Raw genomic sequence first — 26,918 nt, 5'->3', positions numbered from 1 at the left:
AGCTTGTTACGTCATCTCTTCCTAATGCTTTGCCTTTTTTGCTTAATGTTTGGCCCAAGGAGATATTTTTCTTGCTTTTAAGTTTGAAATGTGTCTTTTCTGTTTTTCTGTTTTTCTGTTTTACCAGAAGAGGTGCTTTAAAGCATGAATTTTGTGTCACTGTTTCTTCATCTTAATTGCTAATACTTGTTCTTTCAGAAGGTAGTCACCTTCCTATCTTAAGCATGAAGGAGATGAGATTTTTTTCAAGGTAATTTTAAGAAGAAGTTTAAAAGTAAAATCTATTTTAGTGTATGTGGCGTTTTTGTTGTTGTTTTTTGTTTTTGTTTTTGTTTTTTTTTTAAAGGAGAAATAACTTGTTATCCTTATAGGATCATCATATTTTTTATTGTGGCAAACTATTTAAGGGTTTAGCTATTTAAGAACAGTATACAAATTGAAAACAGTAGAGTAACTAAATTCAGTGACCAATAAAAACTTATTCAATTGTTATTTCTATTTAGGGTTAAAGTTGAAATCTTGATTTCGTTCAAGGTAAAGGAAAATTGATCATCATTGTTATGTTGTTTTAATAAGAATAACAACTATATATATAGCCTGTATAAGTATTATGATGATTCTGGGAAAAAACAAAAACAAAAACCCCAAGCCAGGAACACACTGCTTATATTATTGTAAATATTTGCTCTATTTTAGTACTTTTAGCCCTGTCTCTAGTTTTATATGAGTAGTGGTTCTCTTATCTTTGTTTTGTATATCAGTTGATACATAGAAAAAGTTATGTGTGATATACTATTCTTGGGGATTGAACTTCTATGTAGAGAATTTAGTGCCTTGCAAATCCCTGAAACAGAAAGGACCCCTAATCAATGTTGTGATTTTTATTGTCTGTACCAATAAGGAAGAGGCTAAACATTGTTTGCATATTACCAGCCTGTATGAAATGTAATAAATAATTTTCATACAAATATTAAATGTGTATATGAACAATCATAGGTATTGCTTTCTATGAAAAATGTTCCTTTTCTCTTGATACACAAATAAGTTTACTTAAAAGAGTAATATTTCACCCAGTTCCTCCATTTTATAAATCTGGTCATTTAGAGGCTCAAACAAATTTTTAATTTCTGTGGGTTAGCTGCTGTCCTCTTTTGTAACTAGCTGCTGTTCTCTTTCATAAAAGGCTGCATATTGTATGATTGTAACTATATGACATACTGGAAAAAAGGACGCTCTGAAGATAGCCAGATCAGTGGTTGCTAGGGGTTGGGAAGGGAGAAAGAGATGAATTGGTGGAGCACGGGGAAATGGATCTATTCTGTATGATACTATTAATGGTAGAAATGTCATATAGTCATTATGCATTTGCTAAAACTTGTAGAATGTACAACACAAATATAAACTGATGTAAAACTATGGACTTTAAAAAATCTAATTTGGTAGTCAATATGATACAACTAGACATAAATTATGGTATGTAAACATAGTCTATCTAGCACTCACCTGACCATTTTACAGTAGAATCAAAATATCTTCTAAGCCAGTGCTTTCTTTTTGCAATGATTGAAATATTCTGTTTGCTCTCCAACATGGTAGCCACTCGTCACTTGTGGCTGTTGAGTCTCTTGAAGTATGGCTAATAGGACTGATAAATTGTATTTTAAATTTATAATTATTTAGAATGTAAAGATACGATGTGGGATGCCTGGGTGACTCAGTCGGCTAAGCATTGGACTTCAGCTCAAGTCATGATCTCATGGTTATTGGGTTCAAACCCTGCATCAGGCTCTGTGCTGGCAGCTCGGAGCCTGGAGTCTGCTTCAGATTTTGTATCTCCTTCTCCCTCTGCCCCTCACCCACTCATGCTCACTCTCTCTCTCTCTCAAAAATAAATAAACATTAAAACATTAAAAAAAAAAAAGATATCATGTGGTTAGTGGCTACAATATTAGGGAAGTATCTAAACTAGACAAACAAGATAGAGAAATGTCAGTGATTAATACAGTTAGGTGGCATTAATAGTTTATTGAAAACCTTTATCATAAATATTGGTCCATTAACAATTTGGGATCAGTTCTTTATTTCTTTTTCTTATTCTTTATTCTTTTTACATTTGCCCTATCCTCAGCACTTTAACTGATAATTTGCATAAAGGCATAGTTTTAATTGAACTTAGGTTCAGGGTAGTGTTTACTGATATGACAGATGCCCAAATATGGATTTACAAAGCTATCAAAAGACTAAAAAGAAGAAGCAGGAAGAAAGTGAACTTTATAAGCAATCCATTTGAATTCTGCCTTTACTAATTATAAAAAATACAGGATATGGAAAGCTTGGACTACTAGGAATTCATGTGGTAAAAACCTAAAACCAAATGTTTTGGCTACACATTCAGTTTGAGTTAACAGTGTGATGTTGTGACTGACTTCGGCTATGTTCAGAAAAGTTTAACATCTAGTTCAAAATTCTTGTAATCTCTGTGATCTGCCCTGATAAAATTATATTTGAAATATTATGTTCAGTTTTGGTTTATGATGCTGTTTTTTTTTTAAGTTTCAATAAAAGGTACGTTTGTAAAGGAACGTGGATAAAGAATTATGTAGAAACCAAGTTACATGACTAATAGTAAGGAATTGATGTATATTTACCTGAGAAAGAAAGGACCTGTGGGTAAAATGTGACTAGTACTTTGCTTTATCTGTAGATATTTGAAACGCTGTCTTATAGAATGTTACTAAGATCGTTCTCTGTAACCCAGAGAACACAGCTAGAATGATAGATGAAAGAATAGAGAGGCTGATTGGGCTCAATATAAGAAAAGATTTTTTGATAGTGTGTTTGCTAGCAGTGGCATGAATTATCTTATAAGATAGTTTGTTGCTGGCAGATGTATGCTGGATGTTCATCAGCTAGGAAATAATTGTCAGTTAACAGCAATAAGTATTGAGCGTTTATTGCCAAATACTGTGCTGATTTCTTTTAACAGATGAAAAAGCTGACGCTCGGGAGCTTAAGAAAGTTGCCAGTAGTCCTATAGCTAGGAATTGACAGAACTGATAACTAAAGTTAGTTCTCTCTGAATGTAAGCCCATGTTCTCAACTGTCCTCCTATTCTTCTTCCCATTACTAATCATTGCTTTTACGAGAGCTTTGTTTAGTTATCCTCTAATGTCCCTTCCAAATGCGTAGATGACCACATTGTAGTTTTTTGAAAAAGTGTATGTAAAAGATGACTATGAGGAAGAATGATCTGGCTCTAGTACGTAGCAGATTGAAGTAGAGACCTACTGGTCGTTGGCAGGAAGATTAAGGAAGCTGTGATCTGACCAATTATTGATTGAAGCATTGTTTCAAACTTAATGCTGTTTTTTACAGAGCACCACAATATATTGTGTTTAACTTCACAATTGAACCAAGAACAGTTTCACAGCAGAAATTAAAGTTAGGATATGTGTATGCACATATTACAATCATGAGCATACTTTCTTAAAAACATGTTGACATAAATATGCATATCAGATGTTTTTAATATTTGCTGTGTTCATTTATTTCTTAAAAGTAGTTGATTTTTAGATATGTTTGTAGTGTTTTCATTTAATTATTTTCTACCATGATTGTTTTTAAGTGATAAATACATCAGTGTTGTATATAATTAGCAAAAATTCATTAAATACTTCTTCAGATACAGGGAAAATATATGCTTTAATTTTTTTTAATGTTTATTTATTTTGAGAGAGAGAGAGAATACAAGCAGGGGAGGCAGAGAGGGAGAGAAAGAGAATCCCAAACAGGCTCTGAGATGCCAATGAAGAGCCCAATGCGGGGCTCGATCTCACAAACCGCGAGATCATGACTGAATTTAAACCAAGAGTTGGATGCTTAACGGACTGAGCCACCCGGGCGTCCTGAAAATATATGCTTTATTTGTAAAGCACTTCATACCTTGCTTGGGACACAAATAGTATACAAGTGTTAGGTATTGTTATCAATATTATTGTGATTCAAATTATTTTTTATACTTTTCTTTCTCTCTTTATGATTCATTTATTTTAATAATATTAAACACCTAACATTAACTATATGGAAGGCATTGTGTCAAAAACATTTACATGTATTATTTTTTTCACATCACAGCCCTGCAAAGGATGGGAGTGTACTCTTATTCCCTCTATACAAATGAGAACATAGGAAGCTCAGAGAGGCTGTCTGAGGTCCTAAAACTCTTGAGCATTAGGCTAAAGATTTGAGGCCTGGCTGACTTTCTCCTATGCTAAACTGCTATGTTAGACTAGCATTCATAAATTTTTAGATTAAATTGACTGACAAGGAATAATATGAAATAATGATGGGGTTGCTAATTTAGAATGCACTTAAAAAAGTTGTAAAAAATGAGCAGTGATGGTATCAGTGGATTATACATATTTTGTATTCTTTGATTTCTGTAAAACACCAGCAATTTGCAGAAACACCATTCATTTAATAACCTTTTCAGAGAAAGTATTATGAAACATAGGTAGTAATTATAAGGCATACCTAGATTAGAAAACTGTTACATTGTGAAAAACTTTCATAACAGAATGATACTTTAAAGCACTGGTCTCCAAACTTTTTTGATCATACCTTCTAATAATCATTTTTAATAATGCATCCTTGATATAAATGTAGTTATTTAATTTAAAGTATATACATATACTATTCTGCCTTATGTTCAACATAAAACATATAGAAATGGAAAGTTAAAAAGGATGCTGCTTTAGAAGTTATATTTAACTTTATTAATGATATTAAAATTCTAGTCAGAGCAATATGATTGAGTATGCATCAGTATTTTTTTTTTTAATTTTTTTTTCAACGTTTATTTATTTTTGGGACAGAGAGAGACAGAGCATGAACGGGGGAGGGGCAGAGAGAGAGGGAGACACAGAATCGGAAACAGGCTCCAGGCTCTGAGCCATCAGCCCAGAGCCCGACGCGGGGCTCGAACCCACGGACCGCGAGATCGTGACCTGGCTGAAGCCAGACGCTTAACCAACTGCGCCACCCAGGCGCCCCAGTATTTTTTTTTTTTATCATAGTTTAGCACTTGTGACATTTTGAAATTCTGGTTCTACGTGCATTTCAATTCAGTACTCCATTTTTAGAACAATGGAGAGCCATTGGAAAGTTTGTTGGCAAGGGGTAGAGGGGAGGTAGCATGTATTAGTCAGACCTACATTTCATATAATTTACTGTGGTTGCTATGTGGAGAATGGATTGGAGTGTTTTGGATAGATGTGCAAAAACCATTTAGGAAGTCTTTTGAGTGGTACAGGCAGTAAAGGTTTGGGAGCTTAAAAATAGATAAGCATAAAGACTTGAAATCTGTTTAGTGGTTGAGATCAAGAGGACTTGATAGTGGATTGGATGACAGAGGTGGTGTGGGTGTTGTGGGGTAAAGAGGTGGTTACGGATGCATTTTAGCCTTTTCACTTATATAACTGGAGGGATGGCAGTAATACCATTCATGGAAATAGTGAAGAGGGTAGAAAACCAAACATAGTTTTGGACATGTATAATTGTGAGAGGTCTTGAGACCTCCAAGTGGAGATGATAACTGGGCAATTAGATATAATTTTATACATCCTTCCCAGAACTGTAGTCTGTGCACAGAGTAGAGTTCTGGGAAGGATATATAAAATTAAGAGTTTTTAGCATATGTTTGCTAAGGAATGTAAGGGCTTAGATGTGAACAGCTAAGGAGAGAATATGGAGTGAAAGTGAGAGAAAGCCTAGGATTAAGCCTTAAGAAACTCCAACATTTGATAGGCAAAGTGGGCCTGAAATGGAGATAGGAAGGTAGCTCTAAGTGGTAGGACACATCAAAAGAGTGATGTATCAAGGGTATCAAAGGAAAAGTGTGTTTAAAGAAGTATAAGGAGTATTTAGCAGTGTGGAATGGTAAGGAAGATGGGGTCAAAATAAAATTCACTTTCTTTATCAAATCTGTGAATTAGTATTCTTCAAACAGAATGGAAAATAGAAGTGCCTGGGTGGTTCAGTCAGTTAAGCATCTGACTGTGTTTCGGTTAAGGTCATGAATTCGAGGTTTGTGAGTATGGGCCCTGCATTGGCCTCTGTGCTGGCATCACAGAGCCTGCTTGAGATTGTTTCTCTCCTCTTTCTGCTCCTCCCCTACTCATTTTGCTATTGAAAAAGTTTGCATAGATATATCTTATTTTTATTTGTTTTTCATGTTCTACAATATTTTTTTTATTGTGACCTTCTTAAAAAGTATGACTCAAATTGAACTCAGCACTCTAAAAATGGTGTAATCAATGTAATAGCCTTTGAGTTGCTAAATGGGATTGTTTCAAGTAATGTCTAGGCCCTACATAGGGCTCAAACTAATGAACTGCTGGAGATCAAGAGTTGCGTGCTTAACCAACTGAGCCAGCCAGGAACCCCACTAAATGAGAATTTTGAAATATTACTATTAATACATAAATTTTTCCCAGCCTTCATTACATTTTTTATTCTTACTGACCTTACAAGTAACCACCCCCCTCACCCATCCTTTCAGGATTTTTCTTAGGAATTTATTTGTAGGACCAGGTTTACCCATCTTACAGAAATTCACATGAGTTTTTGTTGTTGTTGTTTTGTTTTTTACCCTAATTGTGGGGTTTTATATTTACCTCCATTACTTCTCCTTAGGTCCTGCCAGATATATCAGACAATTTAGAAAATTTATAATCTTGATTCTACCATGCAACTTATTAACACGTTAGCAAATTTGATTTAATGTCTTCACTTTATATATCATTGATAAAATTTTGAAGAGGACAGAGACATGGCCCGTCCTTGTAGAAGAACATTAGTGGCTTAACTCAGTATTGAGATTAATCCCATAATCTACTTAACCATGTTGTTATACAAAAAGATAGTTCGCTCACATCAAGATACCATGTCTACTATGCATCCCTGAATCATTTTTCAGAATGTGCATTGACTATTTGATATGTAGAATGGTTGATCTTTCTTTTGAAATGTCTTTTAGAACTCCAAATAGACTTAGTTTTGACTTTTGATGAATTCTTTAATATTGACTGCATAGAAACAGAATGGAACTGACAAACCTTTTATAAATAATAAAATTTTATTTGCTTTCAAGCAATTAGCAACTAAATAATTGTTCTTTTTTGGTTTTTGTTTTTATTTACCTGAGAAGCAGAGTTCAGACAGGATATTGACATGACCAAAGTTGTATTTTAAATGAAAATAATATTTTTTTCTCTAAATCTTTGAGTAAACTGATAGTCCAAGGATGTTTATCATATTTATTCTGTGGTTTCACAGACACTCAGCAAATCTTTGCATATTGCAGTTTGAGAACAAATTTATAGTTCTAATTTAAGCTCATTCTCTCTCAATTTTCATAGGGTTTATAGTATAATTTTCCATGGTATATTATTCAAACGTTTATCATTATCTTTTGCTTTTATAATGTACCATTTGTGATTCACTTGATACTTTGTTGAGAATATAACATCCATTGTACCATTGTTCCTTTTGGAACAAAAATGATATTCAGAATATGGGATAAAGTGGGAATTACTTTTTCTGAGAGATTAACAAGCTATATTTATCTGTTAAAAGTATTATAAGAAACAAGGAAGTAATACCATTTTAAAGTTAGTGTGTACATACTCTGAAATAATTTTTTTTGACACTTAGGAATGTAGACTCTTGGTTGATTTTTTAACTTTTTCCATTCTATTTGATTTTGATAAAGAACTACTTCAATTTAATAATTTAATTTAATGAAAATGGATTTATAAAACAATGAGAATTCTAAGGGAAACTTTATTAAAATACCTTATAATAATAATATATTGATTATAATGTGTTTTAAAAATGTTTATTTCGAGAGAGAGAGAGAAAGAGTGTGTATGTGTGTGAGAGCAGGGGAGGGGCAGAGAGAGAGGGAGAGAGAGAATCTGAAGCAGGCTCTATGCTGTCAGCACAGAACCCAATGCTGAGCTTCATCTCATGAACCGTGAGATCACAACCTGAGCCGAAATCAAGAGTTGGACACTTAACCAACTGAGCCACGCAGGCACCCCAATAATGGCTTTAACAACCTCTACCAGGGCTTTAACAACCTCTATTACTCTTGTGGTCTCCTTTAAATTTCATATCTTTAATTTATAGCCAGGGTAGTGAAACTTTCTTTCTTTTCTTTCCTTTCTTTCTTTTTTTTTTTTTTTTTAACTTTTCTTTCGTTTCTTTCTAAACTTTGTAGTTGGTGTCTGTTTCTGTACTCATGGCTAACTTTTCCCTCCCTCTTTGTTTTGCAATTTGATAGCTTCTGGAACTTGTGTCAGTGCATAGAGCAGTGATCCAGACAGCTGTACCTTTACAAATAGTCATGCTCAGTGCCAAATTAGTTTGTAGTGCAAATCTTGAATGAGAACTGCACCTGCTCTCACTGTGGATGAAAATGGCAAATGTTAGGGAAAGCATAATTTGGGGATTACTTTAAATTTGGTAACAGCTGATCTCAGAATTCTACTGGGGATTCTTTATCTTGGAAGTCATGGAAGTCCTACTATTCAGAGCAAAACAGCTCTTTTGCTTGGTCTTAGGTATGTTATTTTTAAGAAATAATGGGCTTGAAAGAAAAGAAAAGAAAAGAAAAGAAAAGAAAAGAAAAGAAAAGAGAAGAGAAGAGAAGAGAAGAGAAGAGAAGAGAAGAGAAGAGAAGAGAAAAGAAAGAAAAGAAAAGAAAAGAAAAGAAAAGAAAAGAAAAGAAAAGAAAAGAAAAGAAAAGAAACGGCTCTGTGCTGTGGTGATCCTCCCCCTGAGATGTTACATTAGAAGTTGTCTTCCAAATATACCGATGTTTTCCTAAAATTATGGTGAACTAAAAAGTTGTGAATCTCTAATTTATCATGTGTGAATATTGTATTTCAGATTAAGTAAACTTGAAGTAGCTTAGAATATGTGTAAGGATAACTCTGCCATGATAATTTATCTTCTTATGGAAGAAATGGTCTCAATTTAAGAATTAACATTCTTGGAGTGCCTGGGAGGCTCAGTTGGTTAAGTGTCCAACTTTTGACTTTAGCTCAGGACATGGTCTCACAGGTCATGAGTTCAAGCCCTTCATGGGGCTCTGCGCTGACAGCGTGGAGGCTGCTTGGGATTCTCTGCCTCCCTCTCTCTCTGGCCCTCCCTGGTTTGTGCTCTCTCTAAAAAAAAAATAAATAAATAATAAATAAGTAAAACATTAAAAAAAATAATTAACACATTCTTTGAGAGTTGATAGACTATGAAAGACATTTCATGCTGTATGTAGAGAGCATTTCTTACTATAGTTTGTTTGGAGTATGGAAGTATCTTTTAATTTGAATTTGTTGGTTTTAAAATATCACTCTTAACATTAAGCATGGGGCTTAAATTGAACTAACAGCAATTGAGAACATTCACTTAATATTTTAATAAGAAAATTCCATTCAGTCTTTATCTTTCAACCATAAGCAATTTTTTCTGGTTACTTTTAGTATTTAGTTTAAGCCATTTTGGTTTATAATTCAATGAAATATCTTTATTGATATATAATTCACATACCATGCAATTCATCCATGTAAAGTATATAAATCAGTGGTTTTTAGTATATTCATTGATATGTTCAGCCATCACCACAGTCATGTTAGAGCATTTTCCTTATCTCAAAAAGAAATCCTAAGCCTTTAGCTTCTCTCCTCCTACTCCCTCCCACCTTCTTCTCAGTCTCTAAAGAACCACTAATCTACTTTCTGTCTCTAGAGATTTCTCTCTTCTGGACATTTCATGTAAATGGAGTCATGTGTATGTGGTCTTTTGTGACTGGCTTCTTTCACTTAGCAAAATGTTTTTAAGATTTATCCATGTTGTACACTAATTCATTCCTTTTTATGGCTCAGTAATATCTGTTGTATGGATATACCACATTTTATATATCCATGCTTTGGTCGGTGGACATTTGGGTTGTTTCTACCTTTTGGCTATGTGAATAGCCATGTATGTATAAAAGTTTTTGTTTGGACACATGTTTTCAGTTCTTTGGGGGTATATACCTAGGAATGGAATCAATTGGTCATGTTGTAATTCTGTATTTAACTTAGTGAGGAATCGGAAAAATGTTTTCCATAGCGGCTGTACAATTTTGTATTCCCACAATGTATGGGTTTCCAGTTTTCTCCACATCCTTGCCAACACTTGTTCTTTTCCAGTTTTTTTTTTTTTTAATGGTTCTTGTGGTTTTAGTTTGCATTTCCCTGATGCATAATGATTTTGAATATCTTTTCATCTGCTTATTGGTCCTTTTTGTATTTTCCTAGGATAAATTCAGATCTTCTGCTCAGTTTTTAATTGGTTGTATTTTTGTTGGTAGTAAGAGTTCTTTATATACTCTGGGTACAGGTTACTTACCAGATATATGATTTACCAATATTTTCTCCCATTCTGCATTTTTCCTTGAAGGGGACAAATTTTGTTTTGCTAAAATCCAAATTATCTGTGTTTTGTTTTGTTGCTCATGCTTTTGGTGTCATATTTAAGAATCCTTTACCAAATCTGAGGCCATAAAGATCTTATTCTGTTTTTCTCTAAGAATTTTATGTTTAGCTGTTGCATTTAGAATACTGATCCACTTTGAGTTAATTTTTGTATATCGTATAAAGGTCTGACTTCATTCAGTTGCATATGACTACCCAGTTGTCTCAGCATCATTCATTGAAAAGTCTCATCTTTCTTCACTGAATGGTTTTATTATGATTTTTGAAAACTTGTTTATTACTTTGAATAGTATTTTAGCGGATCCTTTAGTATTTTCTACATAGATAATCTATGAATAGAAAGTTTTACTTTTTCCTTTTAATCTGAATACCTTATATTTCTTTTTCTTGCCCAATTGCTCTGGTTTGTACCTCCAGCACAGTGTTCAATAGAAGTCACAAGTGCAAACTTTGTTGTCTTGTTTCTATTCTTAGTGGTAAGTATCCAGTGTTTTCACCATTAAGTATGATGTTCACTATGGGTTTTTCGTAGATGCCCTTCATCAGGTGGTAAAAGTACCTATATTCCTACTTTGTTAAGTGTTTTTATCATGAAAGGCTATTGGATTTTTCAAATGCTTTTTCTGCATCTGTTGAGCTGATCATGTGACTTTTTTTATTGTGTTGATATAATGTAATGCATCAACTGATTTTCTTATGTTGAACTGGTCTTATGTTCCTGATGTAAATATCACTTTGTCATGGTGTGTAATTCCTTTTCTATATTGCTGGATATGGTTTACTAGTATTTTATTGAGGTTTTGTGTCTCAACTTCTAAGAGATATTGGTCTGTAGTTTTCTTGTAATATATTTGTCTGGTTTTGGAGTTAGAGTAAGACCTGGGAGATGTTCTGTTTTTTGGAAGAATTTGTGAAGAATTGGCATTAATTCTTTTGAATGGACTCACCAGTGAAGTCATTTAGACTTCTTTGTGGGTTGTTTTAATTCAGTGTTTGACTTGTTATAGATCTATTCAGATTGTCTGCTATTTGCTAGTTTGTCTTTCTAGGAATTTGTTTATTTCATCTAATCTACCACTGCCAGGGTTTATGATTGTTATTTGCTTGTTTATTGGTCTGGTGACTAGCTGGATATTTTAGTGCAGACAATTCCTCTAATCCTTACCCCACAGTGTTTTAGCTTCTGGTATTGTTCCTCAAGGAGGCACACTTTCGGGTATATCCACAGTCATCCTAGATGAAAGTAGTTTTGGCAGAACCCTCTGCTTTTCTTTCCATGACCTAGCCAGCTATTAAACTTTACTAATTACCAGATAATTGCTCTGGTCACAGAAATGTCGTGGGGCATAAATTGTTCCACAAACTAATAAACTTGTGGCCACTTTGAAGGAATCGGCTCTTCCCCCCCCTTGTCCTTCCTTAGTTCTCTTTTGTAACCTGGTTGTTCAATTTGTGACTCTTCTACTTATAGTTAACCACAACCTGTGCTGTTTTTGAGAGGACCCTAAGGCTTCGACTTTCTGCCAAGTTGCACATGAGGCCCATACCTTTGGAAGAGATTGGGACCTTTCTGTTTTATAGCCTACTTCTTCCCCCAGACAAAATCTTTGAGGGAAACTCTGGAGCTAGGAGTGGGGACAAGGGACAGTTTATCTCTGACTGACACCCTTGCTCTAGGAGCTGAGTGCTGATGGAAGGGGTAGGCAGTAGCCTAAGTCCTTCTTGGCTTGCCTCTCCTGGTGTGGAATTAGTGCCTTATGAGCCAGGGTGAGAGTGATTGGGCCCCGGTATACTCCATGATGTTTAGGCCAAAAGTAGAGGTTCTAGGACTAGGGCCTTGGCCTTATATGTAGATAATGTCAGTTAAATGAACAGCAAAAAGAAAATATTTATTAAATAGTTAGCATTTTATATATACTTAACATAAGTTCCTACTTTAATTATGATTTTGTGTGGAATGAATCTCTGAGAATAGTTAGAATTTGGCTGATATAAAATCTTCACATGTAAAATTAGATATAACATTTCTGGACAGGAGGAAAAAACATCCTGGAACCATACTGGAAGAAATTGAAAGGCTTTCTGGAGCAGTTACTTTGTATAATTATGTGATTGAAAGTCTTTCTTAATCCTAAAACTGGCTCTCTGACTTGAATAAACTTAATCTTTGGCAACTGCTCTGCATAAGATACACATGGAAATTTTTTATAAAAAGTTACATAAAGTACTTTGTGGAACTGTGTTTTAGATTTCAGATTTATTAAGCATTAAAAATTATTAATTAAGGGGTGCCTGGGTGGCTCAGTCGGTTGAGTGTCCAACTTTGGCGCAGGTCATGATCTCACTGTTCATGAGTTCGAGCCCTGCGTTGGGCTCTGTGCTGACAGCTCAGAGCCTGGAACCTGCTTCAGATTCTGTGTCTCCCTCTCTCTCTGCCTCTCCCCAACTTGTGCTCTGTCTCTCTCTCTCTCAAAATTAAATAAAATTTTAAAAAGTATTAATTAAACATTAATAAAATAAATTTAATAAAATAATACAGTTATTAAGCATTAAAAATGTGGTGTGTCATGAATCATTAAAACATTTTAATGGTTCTTTAACTCTAAAGTGATAGCTGTTATGTGTAGTAAGTTGGAAGAAAATTCATACTCTGGACTCTATTTGCCAAAACCAGAACAATATTAAAAAGCAAATTAATTTTGGAATTTCATTTGGTTATACCTAGGAAAGGCAAGTGTAAGGATTTATAATTCTGTGATTTGTTGTATATATGTCATAATTATTTATATACCATATATATCATAATCATGATTACTTTTACAGATTGAATCATGTGCTTTAGTAATTGCATATTGACTTCGTAAACCTGAAAGATACGTAACAATATGAAGAGTTGCTTTTCTTTCCTAAGTTACTATTTTTTTCCAAGGTATTCTTTGGGTGCTTCTTGCTCTAGTAGTTTGGCTTCATACCTCTGTTGAATAAGGTATTAATAACTTGAAAAAGGTGATTTGAGGTAACAGTTGTTTTGATTCTTCTTTTAAGCTATTTGAACTGCTGGGACCTGATGGACTTGAACTTATTGAGAAACTCCTCCAGAACAGAATTACAATTGTGGATAGATTTCTTAATTCTTCAAATGATCATAAGTTGCAGGCTCTTCAAGGTAAGAAAGTGTTCAGTGGTAATTCCAATTTAAAGGAAGATTCATTGGTTAGCAAATCTTTTTAATATAATTATACATTAATATCCTTTGGTCTATTATATAATTTAGCGATACCACTTTTTAAAGTATATTTTAGATATGGCAGATTATGAAACAAATACCACAATGCCCTAAATAGGCTGTTATGGTAGAGATTCTATTCTGTTTAGGTATGGCATTTTTTTTTTATTTTTTTATTTTTTATTTTTTATTTTTTGCTGAAGGTTTGAATAGAAACATTTTTTTTTCCAAGCAACTGCATTTGATATTAACTGTGGACCAAGTAGTGTTATTTCTTCCCAACTTTTTTATTTTGAAAACTTTCAAACCTAGATAGTACAAGGATAGTACAGTGAACACTTGCATACCTTTGTGTAGATTCGACAGTTAACATTTTGCTTTCTTTCTCTTATTATCCTCTTTACACATGCACTCACTCACATATACATAAACAAACACCTACATTTAACATTTTTGATGAACAGTGACCTGGAAGTTGCAGACATCATAATATTTCACCTGTAAAATCTTCATCGTACATTTAAGAACAATAGCAGTCTCCTACTAAACTGTAATACAGTTATCATGCTCAGCAAATTGAACATTTATATTGTCATGTATCACATGTATTTAAAAGCCCCAGAAGAATTAGAGTAGTTGAGGAAGCCAAAATAATTTAAAAAAATGCTTTGCTTACTATGATACAACTGATGCTGAACTCAGATTTTAAGTCATAAGCAGGAAACCTGAATTTCTTACTTTTACCCAAATGTTCTTTGCCAGCCTTATATATAGTTTGAAATTTTTAAAAAGTACCTGGGCATAAAAAATTAGACATCCCTCCCTTCTTCAAATGAATTGGCATTTATCATTTTTTAATGTAAGTTATGTTATCTTTTCCTCACATATATGAGTATGGCACTAAAATGAAGTTACGAAAAGAACCTTGATTTAAGTACAAAATTTCTTGGGGCTTTCTTATCCTATACTTTGGTTACTGGTTGTTTCCTGGAGTTGTCTTGAGATTTTTAGAAACTGAGAAGAATTGAGTTTAGCCACTTTGTCTTTATGCAAGTTTCGTTGTGCTTTAACTATGTTTATCACTTACAAACTGCCTTGCTCTAAGAAGGCTCTCCCACCTGCTAAAGATATTTATCACACATTGTTGGAAACCACCAGAGTTTAAGAGCATTTAAAATGGGTGTCCGCCAGAAAGAAAGGAATGAATGTAAATATCTAGTCTTGCAGTGTAAATTCTGACAATTTATTGTTTATTTTGTCAGTCTCCTAAGTGTTGATATAGGGATACATATTGATCTCACCTGTTAATAGTGCTAATTTACTTAACAGAAAGTTCAAAATGATTCCAGCTTCACCTGTGGTTTTTTTTTTTTTTTTTTTTGGAACTATAGGTGATGAGTTAGTGTTGTCTTGCAGTTTAATTATGTTCATTTTTGTATAACATTTATACACAAATTTTATTCTCTTTGGATAACTTTTTAGAAGCAACATAGTTTTGAACCCAAAAACAAATATTAGATTTGAATTATTAAAAAAAAATATTTGAACCATCAATCTGCCCAGAAATATTATCTACTTTTCTCATACTGCTTTTACTCTTTTATTCTAAGCTAGATCATTATTATTGCCACTATCTAAGAGTAGTAATTTTACTATAGAAAAGTGGGGTATTAGTAGGCTTTAACTTTGTCTAAGGACTATTGTAAAGAAGCTGACAACCAGCATGTTTCAGATTTTTTTTTCAGTAGAGTTTTTCGTGTACATGGCTTAAACAGATGTTTTCCTTTATTTGCGGGGAGGGAGGTGGTATGGAAAGGAAATATTCTTGAAGAAAAGATTCTTCAGACTCTTATTACTTTATCAGTGTTCTCATCCATTTGTATCTTCTGATCTAATTTTGTGTTGAGGATCCTTCAAAATTCTTTAAAAACTACCAAATTATATTTGCATTCTTTATTAAGCTACTTTAATATGACCATCACATCCCATCCTTTTCTTTATTCCTCCAAAATCGTGGTCTTAGAAGTTGCTTCTTACTATTTATCATTTTCTAGTTTTCATAATGATTTTTTTATAACTTTTTAATCCAGATGCGCATCACCCATTTTATCTCTTCTGTTTTTATTATAACCAGGAAATGTAGGTGAGAAGTGGGTGGGTAAAGTGGATTGACTGCTAAGGTGAGGATAGTTGTAAATTAAATTCTCTTTTTAGGGCTGATGTGAAGAATGTTTACACCAGGGTGTGTCATAAAATAAAAATTAAGTTAGCTTATGCTATCAAGGACACTGTTTTGAGTAGTTACACAAGATCTTTTTGGTCATGATTACATTCTAAAAGGATACAAGCTTCCACATTCTTCTTCAGTAAAATTTTATAGAATTACTGGTAAACTTATTCATTTCATTTCTACTTTTCAGGCTCTAAAGTTAACTGAACCTACCAAGGAAAACTATACATTTAAACTTTTGCTGCTGTATGACTTACTTTGAAAATTACCTATTATGTTCAGTGTTACAGGATTCCAGTATATTCTCTTTGAGGCTTAAAAAAGCTATTAATGAAGCAGACCTGTTTTCTTCTTATTACATTTGTTTAAAATGTTAATTACGTTAGCATAGCACTTAGAGTGTCATCCAGGGTATTTAGTTTCACACACAGAATCCTTAACATTCATTTATATAATAAATACATAGTGTTATTCACATGGTATTATTCACATTCTACTTAATACAGCACCCAGTGCTTATCACAAGTTCCCTCCTTTGTACCCATCACTCATCTAGCCCATCTCCACCCACCTCCCTTTGTCAAACCTGTCTGTTCTCTACCACTGAAAGTTAATTGGCTACAAACTTAATCATTATAATAGATGTATAAGACTTTACCAAAAAGTAAAATATATATGACCTAGAAAAAAACTTTTTTTCAGAACTGTACTAATATAAAGGAGATCATATCTCATTTCATAGTTTTCATGTGATAAGTCTTTATTTCTCAGTTTCCTTCTTGAGATTTCTAAAACCATTATACAGAGGGATTACTTCATGTGATTGAGAGTTAAAATGATTTATTCAAAATTACGTATTGAGGTAGTGACAAATGACTGGGAATTGTGAAGATTTGACTTAAATGAATTAGAAGGCTATTTCGCTATCTTGATGCTTTCTTAATTCCTTCCTTGTTCGGTGTGGGATCTTGGAGTTTAATAAAATAACTTTGTACTGTGCTCCTTCAGAGTATGGACCAAGTTTAGTTCTTTATTGCTTCCTAGCCTAGCAGCAGTGCCTGAAACTAGTAGGTCCCCAATACAGTAAATGTGTATTGATTTGGATTGCTTTCAGCAACATTCCTGTGATTTCCTTTAGGGCCACAGTGAGCCAGGATACTACTACTTCAAAAGATTTAATTAAACATAGAAGGTTAATCCTGTTGGAAGAAAAAAATTTCCTGAATATTGAGTTGACCAAACCACAGGTTTAAATGGGACCTTGTAGATGAAACATTGAACTTTCATTGACCTGATTGTTAGTGGCTCTAGCCATCTTCCCTTGTTTTGTTTTGTTTTTAACTGTATTTCCACGGAAAGGTGGATCACAGTCTTTATTTGCCTGGTCATCTTCTAAATATATCCTGAGCTAATGTTAATAAATTGTATTTCATGTATAAGTGAGTAAAAACATATATTCAATTTAACACAGTAAGGCTGTTACACAGGGAAAAGTTATATCTAATATGTAAAGAATATATTTATTTCATTATTATGTTAACAGTAAGTGCTAATTAGCATTGATAATTATTATATTTATTGAAATTATGTAAACAAATAATTTCAAAATTATAAAACTGAATTTTTAAGTTCCTGATGTTATGTGTAAGAATTTATGACACTAAACTATGTAGTGTGTATGAAGAAAATATCTACTGACTTTTCTTAACCACTGTCTAAGATCGCTTAGATATCACATTAAAAAAAAAAAACAACTCTCCATAAAACATACAATTGAATATGACAGTTTTAAAAAAACTGAATTATTAGAGCATTGTGCTATTTTATATTTTGGTGAAGGGGAAAAATGGTTTTCCTAAAGCTTAAACTCATAGAACATGATAATTCTTAAATTTGCTTTGTAGACAATTGCAAAAAAATTTTAGGAGAAAATGCTAAACCTAACTATGGTTGTCAAGTTACCATTCAGTCTGAACAAGAAAAGCAATTAATGAAACAGTATCGTCGTGAAGAAAAAAGAATTGCCAGACGAGAAAAAAAGGCTGGAGAAGATGGAGAAATTGCAGAAGGAGTTATGTGCTTTGATCCTAAGGAATTGCGGATACAAAGGTAATAAAAACCAGAAGCTGAAAGATGCTTCTGTTGTAATTGCTACCTTTATGCATTATTTTTTGGTTAGTCTTAACAATTTAGATAACTCGTACTTCTAGTAAGGTTTTCTTATAACAACAGACTTTTGTTGTATGAAAACCTAATTTTCTGGGATAAGAATGCAATGATCTTCTTAATTAGAATATTCTTGGTTACATCTATGTAGGTGAGAATTTTAGATTATAGAAGTAAGCTATTTTGGGTGCTGTGCGCAAACCACTAGGTTAAAATTTGTAAAGCCTACACAGATTTATTTTGAGACTTTTGGGTTTTTTTCTAGCTTAATAAGAATACTTTTCCTTGTGTTATTTAGAAGTAGAAAGGAAGAAAAAGAAACAAGAGCATTATGATATTTGTTCTTTAAATTTTGAATACTATTTTTATAAAGGAACTTATACCTTGTTAAACATCTTTGGATTGTGACAAACAAAATTATAAATAAAAAACACTAAGTTAAACTTATCAAATGATGTCATCTAAAAATAGTACCTACAAAATGTGTTAACTCCTATGTAGTTACATTGAAAATGTCAGGATTACTAATATCTTTCTTTGTGTAATTTAATTTCTTCCACTTCATAATGGAAAGCTACCTGAAATTGTTATTATAGTGACTTTGTACTGGCTTCCTTTTGCTAGATAAAAATTTTGTATTTATCCTACTGTTTTTATATTTACAGAGAGCAGGCACTTATGAATGCTAGAAGTGTTCCAATTCTGAGTAGGCAGAGAGACATGGACGTTGAAAAAATACGTTATCCCCATGTTTATGATTCCCAGGCTGAAGCCATGAGAACATCAGCATTCATTGCTGGTGCAAAGGTATGTCACTGGTATATGACCACTTTGGGATAATAGGTCTATTCTGAGGAAATAACACATAGATTTTTCCTGTGTCTTTTCTGGCTCTTATACTAGTTGATATACTATGCTAACTTTAATTTCAAAATATTGGGGAAAATGAGATAATGCAGTGTATGGAAACTTCTTGACACATATTAGGTACTCAAAATGTATTTGTTCTCTTCCCTTTTGTTATTTATGGAACTTGTATTTTTGAGTTTTAGTGGTTACATCACTTTTTTAATGTTCTTTACACTATGTATATGGCACAGTTTTCCTAGCAACACAAGTATATTTGTCTTCAGGATACCATCTAATCAATATATACTTAAAACTCATTAACATAATATGGTCTGTGTGTTATATGAGAGATCCAGTATATGAATAATTCGTGTGTATGTGGTTTTTTGGTTTGTTTTTGTTTTGCTTAAGGTTGTTTTTCTTTAAAAAAATATTTTTGGGGGAGACAGAGAGACAGAGTGCAAGCAGGGGAGGGGCAGAGAGAGAGGGAGACACAGAATCTGAAGCAGCTCCAGGCTCCGAACTGTCAGCACAGAGCGCAGCAGGATCATGACCTGGGCCAAAGTCTGGCGCTTAACCCACTGAGCTACCCAGGCACCCTTGTTTTTCTTTAAACTAGCTAAATTTATTTACCACTGCTATGTCTAAAGACATTAGTGTTCTCTTTCTCTCTTTCTCTTTCTTTCTCTTTCTCTCTAATTAAATAATCTCTACCAGAGCAATTGTTTGTATTATTATTTAATTTTAATTTTTGATGTTTATAGATGATTTTACCAGAAGGAATTCAAAGAGAGAATAACAAGATGTATGAAGAAGTAAAGATTCCCTATAGTGAACCAATGCCAGTTGGCTTTGAGGAAAAACCAGTTTATATCCAAGACTTAGATGAGGTGAGATGATCATTTTATAAAGTTGTTATTTTTGGTGCTTGGTATGTTTTCTGAATAGATTTTTATTTAAAAAATTATTTTTAAAAGTTAGTAGTTGGCTAATATAGTAGAGAGCTATATGCAGTTAGTTACTAACTTTTTAAACCTTTTTAAACCTTTTTAAACTTTTTAAACCTTAAAAATTCATTCCTTCACACATTAAACATTTTTGTGTATATATTTCTGTAATTTCATGTTTATTTTGGCTATTTCAGCTAATATTTGGTTTAACCCATGTAGGCGGGCTTAGACTGTTTTAAAGGATTCATGTATTGATATATCAAATGGTCAGTCTATAAAATAATAGAATGCTATTTGGGGAGGGGATCAAATTCTAAACTATTTACTTTTTTCTCAGCTTTTAAATTTTGAGTAATTTCAAACATATGGAAAAGTCGCATAAATAGTATTATCCATATATCTTTTGTCTTCATTTACCATTTGTGAAAATTTTGCCATATTTGCTTTATCTCAAAATAAATATTTCTTAATTTTAGATTTGCTTAAATTGTTCAACTTGTGATTTATTATTTTCCTGAATTTTTAGAGTTTTAATAACATAGTTTTAGGAAGGAATTATTTATAATTTTTACTTCTGCTTAAATTGTGAGGGTTTGAGAAATTTTCATTATAAAGCTATGTAGAGAAATAATCATTCCCTTAAGTAAACTTATCAAGTAGTGCCAATCCAGGATATATTGGAAACTCAGTATACTCATTGTAGTTAAAACAGTGCTGTAGTAAACTTGTATGGCCCTTAGAAGGAACATACAGAAATATAAATTATATCGAGTGTTGTGTCCTAGTGGTTTTAGAGAACATCAATATATTGAGAGTGCTAGTCTGACTTAGTATTTAAAGTTATTTGAATGATTTCTAGTAATAGGGCATTGTTAGATAAATTGTAATGCAGATTAATGACTAACTTTGTAATCAGGTGTTCTTGGGATCAGATTTATTGAATTGTACGTAAATCGAAGTGAAAATTGTTCAGATAGTCTTTTAAAATGTATTTGAAAACATCTTAATTAGGGTACATATTTGTCAGAATTTAGTTTTGCATATAATTTACTTAGCAAATCTGTGGAGTGTAATTGAAGTTTACACTGAAGGGAAAATTACATTGAAGGTAAAATTGAAGATTTTGGTGATCAGCATCATAGGGAAAGTCCAAATTCATGAAGTTTTAGAGTGCACAGGAGGCTATAGGAAAAGAATTAGTATATTGAAGCTAACTTCTTCTTTTTCTTTACCTTTTTTTTAAATGTTTATTTACTTTTGAGAATGCATGAGCGGGGAAGGGGCAGGGAGAGGGAGACAGAATCTGAAGCAGGCTCCAGGCTCCAAGCTATCAGCCCAGAGTCTGATGCGGAGCTCGAACCCACAAACCGTGAGATCATGACCTGAGCCATAGTTGGAAGCTCAACCGACTGAGCCACTCAGGTGCCCCGAAGCAAACTTCCTAAGTTTACAATCAAAGCAAACATGAGTGTAGGAGGGCATATCATCTTATCCCTTTTTATAAGAGGAGACAGTTCTCCCCATAGTTTTGTTTTTTTTTTTTTATCAGCTCCTCAATACTCACCTGCACCAAATGCATCCATGCATACCTAAAATATGCACTTTATTTGAAGAAAAATGGCAAAGATGTAAGATACCTAAAGAGTATTCATGTAGAGAGTGAGGGTGTGATCATGTAGAGTATTTCATGTAGGCAGCGTTGATAATGGGTGAGAACCTCTGATCAGTATCTCTTCAACCTTAGAGTTAAGAACACAGTTTCAATCAAATATATATCAATTAATGGTTATCAAACAGTTTCAGTCAAATATGTTGGTTATTGAGGCTTAAAGTATATAATCCAGCACTTTTGCCACTTGTCTGCATCCTAGGTTGCTTATTTTCTGTGTACTGTGGGATCTTGTCATCTGGGTATTAAACTCACTGAGAAATCAAATATATACATAAGCATGTGCTAAATTGAAAAAAGAATTCTTTAGTTTAAGGTATACCAATTATTTAAAGTATACATATTATTTAAAGCTAACCTTTTCTGTCACCAAAATGAAGTTCCTTTATATATATTTATATGTGTATGAGTGTGTAATTTATATGTAGTCATTCAGAAATACCAAATAATGGAGGCAAGCAAAAAGAACAGCATAAAAAATAACCACAGCCAACCAGAATTAACTACATTCTACACATATGTGTGCATTTTATTTTGTTTTATAAAATGGCATTATATCACACATACTGTTTGTGTCTATTTGTATATTTACCTACATACATCTTTCCATGTCAGCAAACATATCTCCAGCATCATTTATAATCACCATACAGTATTCCATTTTATACCTTTATTACTTTTAAACTGATTCCTTTTTGTTACAGTTTTAAGTTGTTTTCTAGAGTAAGTTTATATATTAGACTAAAATTGTAATTTTATATTGCTGGGTTTCATCCTCTGCATCAGAATTATCTGTAGATCTTTTTCAAAATCCAAGTGACTTGGCTTCTATAAAATTAAAGTCTCTTGAGAAGGGTCCAGGTACCTGTATTTTGAAGATGATTTTTGGAGCACTGTAGGTGATTCTGAAATACAGCAGGACATAATTTTGTACATAATTCTTTTTAAACCTTACCAGTCATTATAAGCATTATCATCATTGAAGTTTATTTTGTTTTGTGTATTAAATATTAACATTTTTCATGTGAAAAAATTAACATTCATTGTATAATGAATGAATCAGGCTTCTTATTTTTCTTTCATATTTATTTCCAAATAAATACTTTGTTTATTTTAATTTAGGTTATAAGAGTAAGAGTTTTCCTAAATGGGTTAATTTCATCTACAACCTTAATGTTTGTTTGCTGTGTAATGTAATATATTTATGGGTTCCATGGATTAGGATCTGGACATCAGTGGGGATCATTATTCTGCCTACCACACATGAGAGTTTAGCTTTTCTTCCATTGAAGAATATCAGTGTTGTTTAGAGTTTTTGGCTATTACAAAGTGTGTAATTCTCCTTAGGCTGCCATAACCACAGCCGGGGTAGCTTAAACAATGAACATTTATTTTTTCACAGTTTTGGAGGTTAGAAATCCCAAAAAAAGGTGCTGATAGATTTAGTTTCCAGTGAAGACTCTCTTCCTGGCTTGCAGACAGGCACTTTCTCACTGTGTTCCCATGGCTTTAGATGGGCTCTTCTCTGTATTGTGTCTCTTCCTCTTAAAGGACACCAGCTTTATTGGATTAGGACTTCACTCAGATTACCTTATTTAACTTTGTTACTTTCCTAAAGGCTCTGTCTCCAAACACTGTAACACTGGGAGTTAAGGCTTTAATTTATGTACTTAAATTATAAGATGAAACCTAATTCCATCCGTAAGATGGATAAAGCTGCTCTAGACATTGGTATACAGGTTTTTGTGTGAACAAAAGTTTTCATTTCTTTGGACTAGATGCCTGAGAGTGCAATTGTTGGGTCATTATTGTAGCTGCATAGTTAGTTTTTTTAAGGAAAACTACCACACTGTTTTCTGGGGAACATTTTATATTCCCACCAGCAATCCAGTATGATTCAGTTTCTCCACGTATTCACCAGCATTTGGTCTTATCAGTATTTTTATTTTAGCCATTTTAATTTATATTTTTATGTTTTATTTATATTTATATGTATACTTTAACCATTCTGATAGAGTGTAGAGATTTCTCATTGTGGTTTTAATTTGCACTTTTATAAGCAGTAATAATAATTAGATAATATTCAAATGCAAATGTACATAAGTAAATTGTTTGATGTCATGTAGCTTTACTTAATGATCCCACCAGATGTCATTAGCATGAGTAGTAATTTAGACCTCAGGAAAAAATATAGGTGTTAGCAGAATGTTAGCTTAGTGGATGCCTTTGTTGGCTTGGATCTTTTTTATATAAGGTAGAATCTATATATATCAGGAATAGTATTCTTGAAGATGGTATCTTTCTCTTTTTACTGACATCATAATTGCATGCCATTCCTAACAGTCCTACAGAACTATAGATAAAATGCTTTTATATCCTTTCTTGACTGAATGTCACATCAGATAATTGTGTCCTGTTTGCAACACAAAGTTGAAGGTTGAAAGTAGAACTGTTGTAGAAGAGAGAAATGCTGAGCACCTGAGTTAAGAAAGTGGCATCCTACATGAAAAATGGGATAATGGAGAATAATTTAGGTACCAGTATATATAAGATCTGATGACTGATTAAATGAGAGGGGATGAAGCAGAGAGGAGACTCCAGAATGACATCCAAGTTTTTGTTTGAATCTAGAATGATATCCGGGGCGTCATGGGTGAGTGATAGTGCCATTTCCCAAGCTGAGGAATAGAAGAAAAGGAAAGGCTTGTATATGTTAAGTTTAGGAGGCAATACACCATGTTAGTTAAGAGCAGAGCCTCTGATTCCAGGCTGACCTAGTTTGACTTGGACCCCCCACTTTCTAGCTGTGAGACTTTGGGCGAGTTACTGTCCTCTCTGAAATCCAGTTTTCATTTCTAGAATTGGGATAATAGAACCTCCCTTATAGTTTAATGGTGAGAATTAATATATGTAAAACATGTTGAAGACTGTTGCGTATTTAATACATTTTAGCTAAAATATTAGCTTAAAATGAAAAGTGTAGTGATGAAAACTAACATTGGCAGATAAGTGTATGGATAAAATGAAAAGACTTATTGTTACTTTGGAAATTATATTTATTAAATAAATTACTTCTGTGTTCATTTATGCTATTCAGCTATTCTTTCATTCCAAACATATGTAGAGTATTATTGGATGCTATCATACAAGATCAGGAAGAACTAAACTCATAGTCATTCTATTAAGACATCGAGAGTGGTTTCTAATTAATTGATAGCAGTTAAAGAAACCAGTCATTATAATTATTGACATCTGTGGTTATTCAAGTCAGACATTTTGAAAAAAGTCAAATAGAATAAATATAAAAATATTGCTGGGGCATTTGGGTGGCCCGGTTGGTTAAGTGTCCACCTCTTAATTTCGGTTAGGGCATGATCTCAAGGTTCATGAGTTCGAGCCCCACATTGGTCTTTGCACAAGTGCAGAGGCTGCTTGGGATTCTCTCTCTCCCCCTCTCTCTGTCTGCCCCTCACCCACTTTTGCTCCCTTGAAATAAATAAACTTTAAGTAAAATATATTACTTTTCTTTTGGTTTTATTTTGTTTTCTGAACCCGAGCTGGGGATCTTAAAGCCAGAGTTTGTTGACATGGTTTGATTCAATCAGATTATAAAGGCAAGAAAGCTAAATAAGCACCCAGAAAAACACTTTAGAGTGTGGATCTTTTTCATGAGACCACTTTGAAAAGGATGAAATGTTGCTAAAACCTGGACATGCTCCCAAAGCCTTTCCTGAAACAGCTCACAAGGCTGGTTATTACACTGTCAAGCATATCATCAGTTTCATCAGAAGCATGGCCTTGAATCACTCCTTGCCTTTTTAAGAGGTGGTATCAAGAAATAATAACAAAATATAAAGTTGAAAGTTGAAAAGTGAGTTTACAATCTTTTTTACACTGATAGCGATCTTAGCAAAGAATATTTCATTAAATTTCATGGGGAAAGAAATGATGTAGCACAAATTAAATTTCTACTCATTTTGTCAAATTCTAATTTCCCTTGATACATGCCTACCATCACCTGGAGAGTGGAGCCATGTGAATCCTGATGCTAATATATTTGTTTGCTAGTTTTTTGAGCACATATTAGCATTAAAACAAACAAATGAACAAACCGACATGTAAATGTAGACTACTTATGCATCTTTATAAACCCCATAATACATTGTTATTCTTTCTGCTTTAACAGTCTTTTTAAGATATTAAGATTTCTAATAATAACAAAAAAAGTTTTTTTTATACTTGTGCACCTATCAGGTACCTTTTATGCTTTTGTCTAGATCCAGAGTTCCATCTAGTATTCATTTCTTAGAGTGCAAGTTTGTTGATGAATTCTTTCAGCTTTGTATGTCTGAATAAAAATCTTCATTTTGTCTTGTTCTTGAAAGATATTTCATTTGATATAGATTCCAGTTTGAGGCACCTGGGTGGCTCAGTCAGTTGAATATCTGTCTGACTCTTGATTCGACTCAGATCATGATTCCAGGGTTGCAGGACTGAGCCCCACTTAACTACATACTGAGTGTGGAGCCTACTTAAGACTCCCTCTATTTCTGTCTTTCTTTCTCTCTCTCTCTCTCCCTCTCTCTCTCTCTCTCTCCCTCCCTCTCTCTCCCTCTCTCTCCCTCTCTCTCACTCTCCCTCTCTCTCTCTCTCTCCCCTCCCCTGCTCACACACCATCTCTCTCTATATATATAAAATAAAATAAAGTTAAATTTAATTTAATTTAAAGTAAAGTAAAATTTAGAATTCCAGGTTGACAATTTCTTTTTTTTTGGTCAGTCCTTCTAGATGTAGCTGCATTGTCTTCTTATGTTGTTTCTGATAAGAAGTATGCTCTCATTCTTAATCCTCTATGTCATGTGCTTTTTTTTTTTTTTCTGGTTGATTTTTAAGATTTCTTTTTTATTGGTTTTAGGCATTTTGATTATGATATGACTTTATATTAGCTTTCTGTTATCATACAAGAAATTACCAAAAATTAGTGATTTAAAACATCCATTTGTTATCTCAGAGTTCTGAAAGTCTGATTTGGGTAGGCTTGACTGGGATCTCTGTTCCTGGTTTTATAAGGGTGAAACTATTGTGTTGGCCAGGCTGAAGGGGAAGGATTCCCTTACAAGGTCATTCAGATTGTTGGCCATATCCACTCTGTAGGGGTTGTAGAACTGAGGTTCCTGATTCTTTTCTGTCTGTTGTTCTTAGCTCCTAAAGACTACTCACCTTCTCTGGCATATGGCTCACTCCAGCTTCACAGCCAACAAGGGAGTATCAATTTCCCATGTGCTCTAAA

At 33.4% G+C, this 26,918-nt stretch overlaps 1 protein-coding gene across 1 annotated transcript in view; it reads left to right on the top strand.

Annotated features, from left to right (window-relative positions):
• ASCC3 (activating signal cointegrator 1 complex subunit 3) overlaps positions 1 to 26,918 on the top strand; it is a 362,261-nt gene that overhangs the window by 53,122 nt on the left and 282,221 nt on the right. The window contains 4 exon segments of the mRNA XM_030317096.1: positions 13,584 to 13,704; positions 17,899 to 18,103; positions 18,826 to 18,967; positions 19,774 to 19,899. Coding sequence (XP_030172956.1) covers positions 13,584 to 13,704; positions 17,899 to 18,103; positions 18,826 to 18,967; positions 19,774 to 19,899 — 594 coding nt within the window.

Source organism: Lynx canadensis, chromosome B2, assembly GCF_007474595.2.
Source record: "Lynx canadensis isolate LIC74 chromosome B2, mLynCan4.pri.v2, whole genome shotgun sequence".
NCBI lineage: Eukaryota > Metazoa > Chordata > Mammalia > Carnivora > Felidae > Lynx > Lynx canadensis.
Note: the sequence above shows the minus strand (reverse complement) of the source record. Positions and strands in the feature narration are given on the sequence as shown.